The following is a 13,257-nucleotide window of genomic DNA, read 5'->3' on the forward strand; positions in this document are numbered from 1 at the left end:
ACCAGCCCCTCTCATCCCACTCCTACACCTCAGGGTGGGGCAACCAAACATGGTGCCAACCACTGGCGTATGAGATGAAGGTCACACCATAGCTGGTCTCCCGGGGCCATTTGTGTCACCCCTCCCAAGCCCTGGATCCCCCACTTTCAGCCTCCTACATGTCTCCCAGTCTTATCAGTAGGTCTTTGGGCAGCTGGTTCCCCACCCAGCAAACCTGGATCCATTACTCCAGTTCCAGTTGCAGTGGCCCCTCCTAGGGGGGCTTCCTTCCTTCCCCTGCCGTCACCCTGGGCTACGGGCACTGGGCCTCTCAGAGTCTGCCATTTCCCCTTGCCCTCCAGAGAGGGTTCCCTGAGTCCCATGGGTTCCTCCTAACTCCCTCGGAAGCACCCAAGGTGAGCACTGGGTGGGCAGCCTTGGGGTGACCAGCCTTCTCTCCTTCTGCCCCTACCCCTGGGGGGGAGGATTCTAAGAACAAGATAGAGTGCTCCCTTCCTGCCAGCCTTTTCCTGCTGGTGCCACCTACTCACCATTGGGGGGCCCGGGCCAGCTGGGTGACGGCTGCAGGGTCAGCGTGCCCACGGGGGTTGGCGTGGCCGTGGGCTCTCTCAGGCTCGGCCCCTGCTTGGCCAGGACCCCTCCAGGGCAGCATCCCACCCAAAGAGCCAGGACTGGGAGCGTCACGCTCTTTATGGCCACTTCACTTGGGCTGTGCAGGCCTCCTGGGCCGGCAGAGGGGATGAATAGCGGGGAGGGTGGGCGCGGCAGCCACAGCAGGATGGGGCGCAAGCAGGACGGCACACCACAGCCCTGCTCCCTAAGCTCCTGGCCCTGGCTGTAGTGCTCGGAGCCTCCCCTCCGCCCCAGCTCTCCCCCAGGAAGGTCCCCCCAAAACAAACACCTCCTTAGGCCTTGCCCCCAACCTCCCCCAATGTCCCCTTCTCCCACCTGAAGAGAAAGAGAGATTGATTTTTCTCTTGGACTCGAGTGTTCTTGGTCTTTTGCTCTAAGGCCTGCATTTATTCTCCACTGGACCAGGCCCAGTGGCCCCCATGAATGGGGTTTCTGTCTCTATACACAGTGGACTTGTGAGGCCCACCACAGGGCAAGCCGCCCACCCCAGGCTGCCAGGTCTTACGTCCATGGCTGGGAAAGGAGAGGGGCTGGGCCTTGCAAGCAGCAGGCCTCAGGGCCTTCTGGGCCCTCGGTATAGGGGGCAGGTGCCAGGGCTGCCCAGAACCTGCCAAGCCTGTGGGCTCCTGCCGTGGGCGCCAGTGCTGAGGCCTCCCAATTCCGGAGGAAACCACACTTGGGCAGAGCTAGGGTGGCAAGCATGGACCCCAGCCCTTGGGGCCCCAGTGCCCCTGGGCACAGGCTGCCTTGGGTTGGTCCCTCTACCGGTTCCCTGACTACCTCGAGGCAACTCCCTTCCCTCCAGACCTCCATTTTTGCCTCTGGAAAAAGTGGAGGAGGGGAATGACACATCCTGCAGCCTTCCCAGCTGCACCCCCACCCCCGCACTAAACTGTGTGTGAACCAGGGGCTGCTGGGTCCCAGCATGACCACTGTCATTAAGCAGTCCCAAGATGCTCCCTTGCTTGGGCACCGCCCTCTTGGTCAGAGGGGCACCTGCGGATCAGGACAGGACAAGGTGGAACGGAAGCCAGGCCTGAGGGAAGGGGTTTCCGGGTGGAGCCAGAGGCAAAGAAGGGGGTGTCTGACCACAGGCCTCTGGGCCAACCCTCGGAAGGCCCCAGCCCCAGGCCCCCGCTGCAGGAGCCAAGGGCGGGCTGGCGGGTGAGGGCTGGCAAAGAGGCCCCGTCTCACCACATGGCTCTTTGGGGCCAGCTTTGAGGAAGCTTTTCCTACAGCTCTGTCCAGCGTTGACTTATGTTTGGAAGTGATCTGAAAAAATGAGTTAATTGTGGGCAAGGCTTGGGTGGAGGGGAGAGGGAGAAGCTGGGGGAGGGTGCAGGGAAGGGGGAGCAGGGCCAGGAAGGGCCATCTGGAAACAGCTTCCCACCACTATCTGGGGTTCAAGGTCTCTGTCCAACGCCACAGGGGAGTGTGTGAGATGCACGAGGGGGTTGGGGGGGGTCAGGGCGGGGAGTCCCCAGCAAGAGGGTCTTCACTGGGCTCCTCGAGGACATTTTCACATGTGGGTCTGCGAGCAGGGCACGGTGGGGGCATGGGAGTTGCTGCCTTTAAGGAGCCCCATGCCAGCTCACAGTCCTGTAAGAGCCACACAGGGTCCACCGGCACCCTCTCCCTTGTCCCAAACAGGAATCTGGTTTATGGCCTGAATCTGGGATTGTGCCACACACAGACCAGAGACACAGACTGTCTGTGGAGTGAGCATGAGCAAGTACCTTGGGAGCCAAGGATGAAGCCACCGGTGTGCCTGTGTGGCCCTGGGTGACAGAGGATGTCCTGGGCTGGAGGACTGCTGAAGCTCTGGGAGGGGCAGCACTTAGGCAAGGGAGGCCAGAGATGTGCCGGGGAGACTACGAGAAGTTTGCCCGGGGATCCTGGAAGACTGAGTGCTCCCAGCCTCCCTAGTACAGAGAAGGAAGCAAGGGGGGGGGGTATGGCTTGCCCAAGTCAAGGCATTGTCTGAGGAAGGGTAGGACCCTTCCTGAGGTAGGCCCCTGGAGTGGGACTGTGGCGGGAGCCCTTGCTCTGACCCTCCCCCTGCCTGGGGATGGATTCTGGAATCCTGGCCCCCAACCCATTTCCCCTGTTCGTGCCGCTCCCCAGGCGCTGACTAAACATCCTGCCATCTGGTTCCCATTAACTGGGCTGGGGGTGGGAGGAAGCCTGCTCCCAGGTTTCTCCGGCACAGCAGTCTGAAGGAGGGAGGGACCCCGCTTCTACCCACCTAGGCAGGAAGGGGCCAGGCCTGGGCCCTGTCAGTTCCCCAGCTCCCATGGAGTCCTATCCTGCTGTCCTTCTCCCGCTGGGGACCCAGTGGCCACCTGGCCACATGCTCTGTCCAGTCTTGGGGCACCTGGACATCATGGGGACCTTGAGGAAGCCCCCAGAGAGAAAAGCCAGCCTGCTGGGGTGGGGGGCTCTGCAGAACTTGAGGTACCCTCCCACACCCACCCCTCCTACACACAGAGCTCACTCGTGGACTTGGGCTGGGACAGGCAGGGCCCCCAGCCAACACTAACCCTGAGCCTAGTGTCTGGAGCACAGGGTGGGAGGGGTGTCGGGATTTTCCAGGAACCAGGGATACAGCCTGGGGGTTGCTGGAAAGAGTTTTGGGCTCACAGCTCTGCCCTGGACAGACTGGCCATGTGATGTCGGGAGCAAGTCTCCCTGCTCAGGGCCTCGGTCTCTCCATCTTAATGTAGTGGGTGTGTGCTCCTTACAAAGTTCTAGAATCTGAGAGTTGGAAGGGGCTTAGAGTTACATTAGATGATCAAGGTTGCTTCCAGCTGCACAATCCTAGGATTCTAAGGGCAAGGAACAGACTCCCGGTTCTTCTCCTCCTGGCCTGCCCTGCCACGTGGCCCACTGTCCACACACTCATGCACATCCTCGCACACAGGTACCCGCACAAGTGGGGGGCTCTGATTGGCAGCCAGGAGGATGCCAAAGCAATACTCCTCATCCCTCAAGCCTCCTTAGAACTGCACGGCTAAGAGATCTCCTCCCATAGAGAGAGGATTGGAAAATGGATTCATTGCTCAGGGAATGTTCCCCAGCCCCTGCTGTGGGCCAGGCACCATGCCGGCGCACTGTGTGGGGAGTCATGCTACCAGCTCCCCTGTGTTCCCCGAGCTGGCCGTGTAAGGGGGGAGCACAGGGACCCTATCAGAAGGAAAGAGACGGCCATGGTGACTGGAGGGAAGAGTAATTTTGATGGGGGTTCTGATGAGGACCGTGAGGAAGTGACATTTGAGGGGACTCTTCCCTGGAGCTCTGTCTGCCCTTCAAAAGGGCGCGATGGCCAGGGCGAGGCTGAGGCAGAAAAGGGCAGGAGAATTAGCAAGTAGGCCAGTGTGGTGCAAAAGGCTCAGTGAGGGAGGGGGCTGGGGCAGGGCAGCAGGGTGAGCTTCATAGGGTGTTCTATGGGCAGCAGGCTGATTTCGCCTGTAACCTTGAAGGAAATGGGGAGCCATGGTGGGCTTCTGAGCAGAGGGTTCACATAATCTGACTTACATTATAAAAGGATTCACAGGCTGCAGTGGCACACTGACTTGCTGGGGCCACAAGCGAGAAGATAGGGGCCAGTGTGGGGACAGCTGCACTCCCTTGGGGAGAGATGAGGGTGGCTGGTGCAGGGGAGAGGCTGCAGGTGAGGGAAGTGGGGGAGAGTTGGAATGCTGAGGGCAGAGTGAGCCTGGGGCAGAAGCTCAGGAACCCACTTCCTGACCTGTCAGGTGTGAGGGTGGTGATGTCCAGAAGGTAGTTCCGTGTATGAATCCAAAGCTTGGGGCCAAGGTTTGGGCTGCTAGTCCTGCCCTCCCACTATCTGTCATTTGATAAGTGCATCAAGCCCCTACTATGTACCAGTGGTTCTACAGCCAAAGACACGCCCTTGGGGTGACCACCAGAATAAAGGAACAGGCCTGTTCTTGAGCCTTCATCATCGTGTCCAAGTAACACTGACACCAGTGCAGAGGCACGAGGATTCTGGGCTCTATCCGTGGGAATCTGTGGGAGGGACTCTCACGGTGCGTACTCAGGCGTCTATAGTACATAAATAAAGGTACAGGGGCCTTTTCCTCCTTCAAACTTTGAGAAGAAAAAAGCCAAACTTCCTGGGCTCTCTTCCTGTTGCCAGCAGTTTCTTCCCTAGAGAAAACCCATCTTGTTGCAATGCCATTAAAACCTCAGAGGATCTGGTCCCAATTAGACAATTTTTTTTTGTAGATGCTTTTGCGAGCACTAAATACATCAGACCATCCAGAGACCTGGTGTTCCTGAGTGAGTGAGGGAGAGAGGGAGGGGGAGGGCGAGAGAGAGAGAGAGAGAGAGAGAGAGAGAGAGAAAGGAGAAGGACGGAAGGGGAACACGGAACTCCAGGCAGGACAATGATGGCTGGGGATAGGGTGGTGGAGAGTAAGGTGCACTGGTGGTCAGGGTAGAGGGGCCTGTAGAAGGTGGGGGCTGGAGGGGGTGGAGTGCAGCAAGGGTGGCTTTGGGGTACAAAGGTCACAGGTGGCTGGGTTGCGGGAGAAAGGCCATGATTGGAATGGGGGCACATGGGGGCCACTTGCCCATCTCCCCTCCCCCTCTGAAATTCAGTTGCTTCCTACAAATAATTTGAGCCCTGCTCAGCTCTCTGTGGAAGCTAAGCTCTGCCCCTCTAGATGGGCATGGGGGGGGGGCCCAGGCAAGGATCAGAGGCTGGGTGCTAGCTGGAGGTGGGGTACTGGGAGGACGAGGTTGAGCGCCCCCGCCCCCGCCTGGCCCTCCGGAGTGGGCACGTTCGTGTTCCAGTCCTGGCGCCTGCGTCTCCAGCTCCAGACGCATGTGACTCAGCCCTGCAGGCTTTGCCAAGCCGTCTAGACCCGAGTGTCTCCCTGCGGAGGGGGCCATCCCGCCCGCCATTTCCTCTTCTGCTGCCCCGGGCGCCTGAGCCCCGGCACACGGCACACGTGCTGCCGCCCCTCCCCGCCTGCTCCCGCCCTGCCCCCCCCGCCGTGCACTCCACTGCCAGCAGCAGCCAGCGCAGCCGCTCCCACCCCTTACCCTGCAGGGCGCATCACAGCCTGGGCCCCTGCGGAAGAGGAGCATGAGGGCTTGAGATGGGATCCCAAAGGCCTCCAGGGGCCCAGCCTGTACCCCTCCCCACCCCATTTTTGGAGCCTGGGTCAAGAAGGCAAGTGAAGACCCTGACCATGTCTGCTGGGGCCCCTCCAGCCCTGTGTTCATTCTCACCCCTGGATCCGTGGGGGCTAGGAGCAGACTCTTGGGTCCACCCCCTGACCCGCAGCCTGGCTCTGTCCACACCCTTACAAATGCCTGCTGGGTGGATGGACTTCACAGACCCTCTCAGACCCTAGGAGTAGTCTGAGATCTGATCTGGGTCTTAGGCATGTGAAATGTGCCCTTGCAAGAGATTGTGGCCTAGCAGGTGCTGGCGTCCCCTTGGCTCCAAGGGCCCCTCAGCAGCAGGAGGTGAGGCTAGGGCCCTGAAGCAGGAGGCCCAGGGCAGGCCAAGGTTTCCTTAGGTTTCTGGTGGGCAGAGAGCCAGCTGTCCCTGCCTTAGGTTGCCATGGTTCCTGCCCTAGCACAGGGACCAGAAGTGACAGGAAGAGAAGGCCAAGGTCCCAGGACAGCCTCTCCATCCTCATGTGCCAGTAGACTTCCGGTGTCCACACAGAGGTCTAGAAGGACAGCTGAATTGGTTGTCATCAGTCAGCTCCTAGATTGATAGTCTCATCCATCCGGTACTTGGATGGGAGCCTACTAGACTTCCCCAAGCCTATGCTCGTGGCAGGCTCACATCTGTCAGGCCCTGGACTTATGAGACTCCACGAGTGTGTGCTTGGCCAGACCAGTCGCCAGGGCCTTGAGTTGGGTGAGTAACAGCTACCTGAAGGGATGTCAACATCACTTGTTCTGGGGACCCTTTAAGTGTCATTGCGTATGGGGAAGTTTGGGGTCCCACATACCAAACCACTTACTTCCCGGTTCCCACTCCTCCTCTCATCTGTGTGAAGATGGCTAGTTTTGAGTGGGCTCCTGGCTGGCACAGATGCTGTAGGCTGGCTGCGAGACGGGGGCATCAGGGTGGCTGGCGACCAACAGCTCAGCACTGTAGCTCCGTCAGGGGCAGAAGAGAGAAGACGGGGAAGGAGGAGCGGGGAGAGGGAGGGGTACAAGTGGCAGCCTTTACCTCTCCCGTGGAGAGTCTTGGCCTCAGACCATCCTCAGCGTGACCTCATTACCATGTCTCATTTCTCCCCCAGTCCTGTGTCAGGAACTGCCACTTACTTCTCCCATGGACTTGAGAAGCTTCTTGTTCCATAACTGAATTCTTCCTCTGAAAAGTCACACACACTCACCACTTGCCTTTTCTTCAAGAGCCTGCATTTGGTGCTCACCAGGGCATGTGGTGAGGAGTCCCTTCATCTCCTCTTCTTAGTGGGGAACTTTGGGGCTGAGGAGAGTGGGAGTTGGAGGGAGCCTCTGTCCCTCGAAGGCTCCCCTCTTTCAGGGGCAGGAGTTTATGGGGAACAAGGTCTTCAGCTCCTGTCAGATGCAGCAGAAGCCAGTCTGCTTTCTCTTCCTTGATGGAGAGAGTAAACCCTTGAACTCCAGCTTCCTTTGATTGGCAATGTCTGCAGGGGGGTAGGGGGGGACTGGTTAAGATTCTCCCTGAACCTGGGGATCTGTTGCTAAAGACAGCCTGAACATTGCAGTGGAGATGCTCTCAGGGACCTTCCTCTTGCCTGATGCCCCGCACAACTCCCACCAACAGCTGCTGCTCCAGGACCGGGAGGCCATTGGGTGAAGGCATCTGGTTGGCTGTCCATTTCTGTGCCCACTGCACAAAGTGAGGTGCCTCACGTGGCTGGCTGCCTTGGCCTCCACTGCCTGCCAGCCCATCCCTGGCACAGTGGGGCCAGCGCCGGTCAACTGGCCTCATTTTCCAACCTGTTTTCCAAGTACTGACACATGGCTGAGGCCCTGCTGGGACCCATGGCCAACTTTCCCCCATAATCAGGAGGTTGGCTCTTGTTCCATGAAGTGCCTCCATCTGCCCAGGGATCCACACTCTCCACTGACCCCTATCCCTACTAAATCCCCTCCTAGGTGGACGGGTCCTTCAGCTTCATTTTTGTTCCTTCACCCACCCAAACCTCCTTCACAGAACCCAGGGGCTTTGGGCAGAAATGCCCCTTAGAGAGCTGTCTTCTCCTTCCTCACTGTAGTTATCCACACTTTCACATCCCTACCCACCTCCCTGGACTTACACACCTCCCAAGACAGGGAGTGCTGTCCCTTTCCAGGCAGCCAGCCGGTATTTAGGCAGTGTCCTCTAGGAGAGGTGCTTCCTTGTGTTGAGCTCGAGTTCAAGTTTCCAGAAGTTTCTATCAGCCGGCCCCATCTTTCCCCCCTCCATGAGAGGCCCAGCAGTCTATGTTCCCAACCCAGCTTCCAGCCTTTCCAGTGGAGGATACTTGGGAGGCACCATGATTGAGTGGTGGTGTGCGCAGGTCTTCAGCAGCCATCTCTATGAGCTGAGGGCTGGCCAGCACGTCCTCCACACAGGACGATGGATCCCATGACTTCTGAAGATGGTTTTCTCCCTTCAAGGCCCTGCCAATCCCTCCACGTCCCACCCCATGCCATAGACAGAGCTGCTGAGTTGGGGAAGGGCTGCTTAGAGTACTGGCTCCATTAGGTTGGGTGGAGAAGGGGAATTTTCTTCCAGAATACACAGGGGCTTGTTTCTTCCTGATCCTTAGGAGCAAAGGATATGGGGAGGGTGGGGGAGGCCACCACACTGCTGTGGTTTCTCCCGCCAAATTCCCCAGTCCTAGGAAAGATCCACAGAAAAAGCCACAAGAATTTGAATGTCTGAGCTGGGGCTGTGATTGAAATGAAATTTTTTAAAAAGAAAGAAAGAAAAACAAAAACAAAAAGAGAAAAAAAAAGATTTAAAAAAACAGCCCAAAACCCCTACAGCCTTCAGCTGCCAGAAGGGCCCAAGGCAGCAGCCATGCTGGACAGGGGAAGGGGCCTTATGGTGCTTTGCATGTCCCTTCAGCTCACTTCCAAGGCTCCGTGTCCTCAGAATAGCTCAGAATTACAAAGCATTCAGTAGGGAATCAGGTCCTGCCCCACAAAGCCAGGCTCGGGTGTTTTTCTGTTAACCCAGACTCCTGCATACCCCCTCATCCTGGGACAGAGCTGAGAGCCCTTTCCTGTCACTCAGATGACTGCAGTTGCGTCTTGCCAGGTCCCTGGGTTTTCCTGTCTCTAGATTTGCCTCTTGATCCCTCTTTCCAGGAGGTGGCAGGGCAGGGCACAGAGGGGGAGAGACTCCCGAGAGGACTGAGCTGGCAGCAGCTGCCTGCCACTGGCTCCCAACTCCCTGGGCACCAACCACCCTTCAGCTCCTTCCTGCCTCCTCAGATCAGCAGATCCTAGGGATGGGGGCGCTGGAGGTCTGGAGGCACATGGGTTGTCAGATTTCATGCCAGATTCATTGAGTTTGAGGGCTGTGAGAGATGCAAAGAAATTTGTAAGTGGACAGGGTGGGAAGGAGCCACAGAACCTTTCAGGAAGATGAAAGACAGAGTTGGGGAGGAGGAGGGGGAAGTAGCAGGGTCCGGCATAATAACAGTGAACATCTACATAGTGCTTTGTTCGTGCCAGGCATTGTCAGGAATTATTACCTCATTCCATCTTCATAGCAACCCAATGAGGTAAGTGCTCTCATTCATTCCCCATTAGGTGAGGGCAAGGAGGCACAGAGAGGTTAGGTAACCTGCCCAAAGTCACCCAGCGAGTGAGTAGTGGTGCTAGATTGGTACACAAGAAACTTCCCTCTAACTACAGCTGTGAATGTAGAAAACGGGAGGTAGAGTCCCGCACAGGGAGCCAGGACGCTCAAGTCCCAGTTAAATCCCATCCGCAAGGCGCCTCTATGTCCTCCGGAGGAGAACCCGACCGCGGCAGGAGCGCCCTCTCCTGGGGAAAGCTCGCCCCGACACCTACTCGGCCGGGCAGCTAGCGCGGGCGACGCGAGCGAGGGCCCCGCCCCTTCCCCGAGGCCGGCCTCCTGGGGGGTGCCCAGGCTCGTGCGCAGCTGCGGCCCAATGGGAAGGCGCGGCGGGGGAGGGGTGGAAAGTGTGGGCGGGCCGGCGCGGGCAGGAGGGCGGGAAGGGCACGGGGCTTTGCGTGTGATTGGCAGCCTGGCCGGCCAGTGAGCCTGAGGCGGGGGCGTGGCGCGGCTCAGAGCGCGAAACATGGCTGGGCTAGGTGTCGGAGTTGGTGGCGGCGGCTACAAGGACGAGGGCGACGAGGGCGACGAGGGCGTGCTCCAGGCGGCCGTGGAGGTGTTCGCGAAGCTAAAGGTGCCGCGGACCCAGGAAGCCACCCGGGGCAGCGGGGGCCGGGCGGCGGGGTGGGCAGGGCCTACTGCGGAAGTCGGCAGCGCCACACGCGCGGCCCCTGAGTTCCCGGCCGCGGCCTGTGTCCAAGTCTCTGCTACTTGGGCGGCCTTGGGCCTTTGTGCTTGCTGTCTCCGTGGTCCGTGCCTGCTAGTTCGGGCCGGCGCCACGCGCGTGCTGCACCTTAACTTACGTTGCAGGAATTCTGCGGGACCTTGCCGGGCTCACGAAGAAAATGCAGACACGGGGAGGGCACGGGCCCTGGCCTCAGGGAGCTCGCGGGGTCTAGGGGGAGACAGGCAGTGTCCGTGCTACCCTGTTGAGTCAGCGTGAGATGCCCGTGGTGGCAGTAGTGAGGAAACCCGCCCCCCGAGGTCAGATAGCCATCTCAGGTGCCGCACGCACCGCCGCTGCTCTGCCTCACCCCTTTGCCTTTCCTCATCCCCTTCTCCCCTTTCCCCCTCCCCCTCCCCCGCACTCCGGATAGGTGCAATCTGCCTTCTCCCTGGCCTTTCCCTGTGGTCCCATAGCTGGGAGCCTGGATCAGAATATCGGAGTCTTGCCAGAGCCTCTAGTTGCTACTAGGTTAAACTGCTATAAGAGCCTAGAGCGGGCGTACTTAAAGGAGGTGGGGTGACAAGCCACTGGGGATGTGGGCTGAGAATAAGGAGAATTTAACTCTGGACAAGATGGAGGGAGAGCGCTGCCAGCAGGCGGTGGGGGTTGGGGAGCCTATGTGTGCTAACAAGCCCGGTGTGTGCTTGACGGGGTAGTAAAGTTGTGTGAAGGAAGGAGCATTTCAACCCTTAAGTCATACTCGCTTTCTAAAGCTTCCTGGTTTTCCTTTCCTTGATTAGGATCTCAACTGCCCAGTCCTTGAGGGTCTTTATATCACAGAACCTAAGACCATTCAGGAACTGCTGTGTAGTCCCTCGAAGTACCGCCTGGAAATCCTGGAGTGGATGTGTGTTCGGTAACATCTTTGTTTCTTCCTCCCCTCCCCTGGGATACACCAGGCACCACTCAGCCCACCTGAGAAAGATGGGTGTTTGATATTTTTATAAGTAGTGCTACTCCCAGAAGGCTCCATACCCTACTCCAGGTCACCATGAGAACAGCTGTTTGGGTCAGAAGTGCCAGCCATGGAAACCATGCTCACAGTTGCCTTGAAAGTGCTGCCCCCTCCCCCCAAGCCAGTGCTTTAGCTGGTCTGTTTGCCACCTTGCTAAAGTGCTGAGCTGGGCTTCTGAGGGTTCTCCTTGCTTTACTAGTTTCAGAGCTGGCAGGGGCCTCGATCCTTTCGTTCTCAGACTGGACTTGTGAACTGTCTTGCGTTTTGCCATTGAGGGGTGACAAGCAGGGCCGAGACCCAGTTTCTCAGTCCTTCAGGTCAAGGAGTGTCCTGGTGGGTGTGCCTGGCTCTGTGCAAGGGAAACAAAGCCTACCCAAATGGCAAGGGTAAAGATCCAGAAAGTCCCAAGGAATGTTCCTTGTGAGCAGTAGTAGCCCATGAGCTGAGCATCTGTCTGAAGGCTACAGGGGGAAAGGAAGGTTTGACCAAGCCTCTTATGGAACACAGGCTCCTGTGTTGTTGGGCATGACCCCCAGGACCCTCTCTGGAGTGGCCATGGTCAGTTGGTACAGGAGTCTCTCAGGAGGCTAGGTCTGCCCCTGTTCCTCTTCAGCCTTGCCTCCCTGCCCTCGCAGCTCAGGAAGATGACTGGGCGGGAGCCTTGTGGTGGAGCAGTGAGGATACAGCCTGCACCCAGCTGGCATACCTGCCAGGCCATAGGACGTCAGCAGGCTTGGCCCTGGGCTGGGTGTCCTATGAATGGCTGGGAGGAAGGGGAGGCATTTTCATGTTTGAGCCTCTGCATTTCCAGCAGCTGTCTTGCTGTCCTCCAGGCCCTCCCGCAGGCCCCACCCCAGGCCTCTGCTCAGAGCGTTCTTGTACCCTTTTGCTCTCCCTCCTGGAAATACCCTCAGGTCTCTGCATAACTTTCAAAGACCCAGCTCACACGTCCCAGCTCCTTTTTTTTTTTTTTTTTAAAGATTTTATTTATTTATTTGACAGAGATAGAGACAGGCAGCGAGAGAGGGAACACAAGCAGGGGGAGTGGGAGAGGAAGAAGCAGGCTCATAGCAGAAGAGCCTGATGTGGGGCTCGATCCCAGATCGCCGGGATCACGCCCTGAGCCGAAGGCAGACGCTTAACCGCTGTGCCACCCAGGCGCCCCACGTCCCAGCTCCTTTTTAAAAGTCTCCAGCTCCCAGAGTAAAACATATCCCTTTTTCCCTCGGATACCCAGAACCTTTTGAGCACACCCCTCCGTGAGCCCTCAGCCCATTGGTTCTGTCTTGGCCTGCTGTCCTTTCTGGCTCTCCAAAGCACTGGGAGCTGCTGGAGGGCAGGTACCAGGCAGGACTCATGCATCAGCCCCAGGCTGCAGCACGGTGTTGGACATACTTGAAATGTGCTCTAGGCTGTTGGCTGATAAGCAGGTGTATGGACGCATGCACACCCATGTATCATTCCAGGCGCCTCAGGCATGGATGGGTGTCCTCAAGGAGCAGGGGCTCTAGCAGCTGCAAAAGGCCCAGGCATGAATCCCATCCCATACCTTTGCAGTCTGAGTGTTGTGGATGTTGGCGCAAGGAGGTGGCACTTGAACTGGGAGGGGACGGGTAATGGTGGGTGCTCATTTCAACGGGAGTGAGGAATCGAGGTGTGGGAGGGAGAGCTGGGCAGCAGTGGCCCGAACAGCAGCTTGGGGCAGCTCATGCAGAGCCTTGCAAGCCATGTGAAGGGCTTTCCACTTCATGCTCTAGGCAGGGCAAGCATGGGACCAGGGAAGCAACATACTGAAGTTGGCATTTTGGCAGGGTGACTGAGGGGTTCTGTGGTGGATGGATTTGGAGGGGAGATGGTGGAGTCAGGGAGACCGATACGGAGACTGTTGGAACAGCCCCAGGAAAAGATGGCAAGAGCCTGGCTTGGAATGACAGACGGCCACTGCCAGCCCTGGAAGGACCAGTGCATGGTCCAGGAGTCTGGGAGGAGAGGCAGTAGTGGGGATGGCCTGGGCTAGTGCAGGGGTCTCGAGTGTTCCCCCAGGAGGAGGGGGGCACAGCTATGTCTTGGAGAGGCTTTCATGGGAGAGAGCCCAGATTTGCCTGC

General features: G+C 58.3%; 2 protein-coding genes across 6 annotated transcripts in view; one reads left to right on the top strand and one right to left on the bottom strand.

Annotated features, from left to right (window-relative positions):
* The window catches only part of LOC121103333 (extracellular matrix protein 2-like), a 21,287-nt gene extending 11,350 nt beyond the window's left edge, over window positions 1-9,937 (bottom strand). Inside the window, 2 exon segments of the mRNA XM_040632917.1 lie at window positions 531-722; window positions 9,685-9,937. Coding sequence (XP_040488851.1) covers window positions 531-722; window positions 9,685-9,937 — 445 coding nt within the window.
* The window catches only part of HAUS7 (HAUS augmin like complex subunit 7), a 39,204-nt gene continuing 35,830 nt past the window's right edge, over window positions 9,884-13,257 (top strand). For 3 of the 5 annotated variants that reach the window (XM_040627070.1, XM_040627065.1, XM_040627077.1), the window contains exons 1-2: window positions 9,888-10,043; window positions 10,937-11,052. In XM_040627070.1, coding sequence (XP_040483004.1) covers window positions 9,936-10,043; window positions 10,937-11,052 — 224 coding nt within the window. In that variant the 5' untranslated portion in view covers window positions 9,888-9,935. Of the gene's footprint in view, window positions 10,044-10,936; window positions 11,053-13,257 lie in introns of all 5 variants that reach the window. The other 2 variants (XM_040627073.1, XM_040627080.1) reach the window with 2 other exon arrangements.

Source organism: Ursus maritimus (genome assembly GCF_017311325.1).
Source record: "Ursus maritimus isolate PB19 chromosome X unlocalized genomic scaffold, ASM1731132v1 scaffold_X1, whole genome shotgun sequence".
In the NCBI taxonomy this organism is placed as follows: domain Eukaryota; kingdom Metazoa; phylum Chordata; class Mammalia; order Carnivora; family Ursidae; genus Ursus; species Ursus maritimus.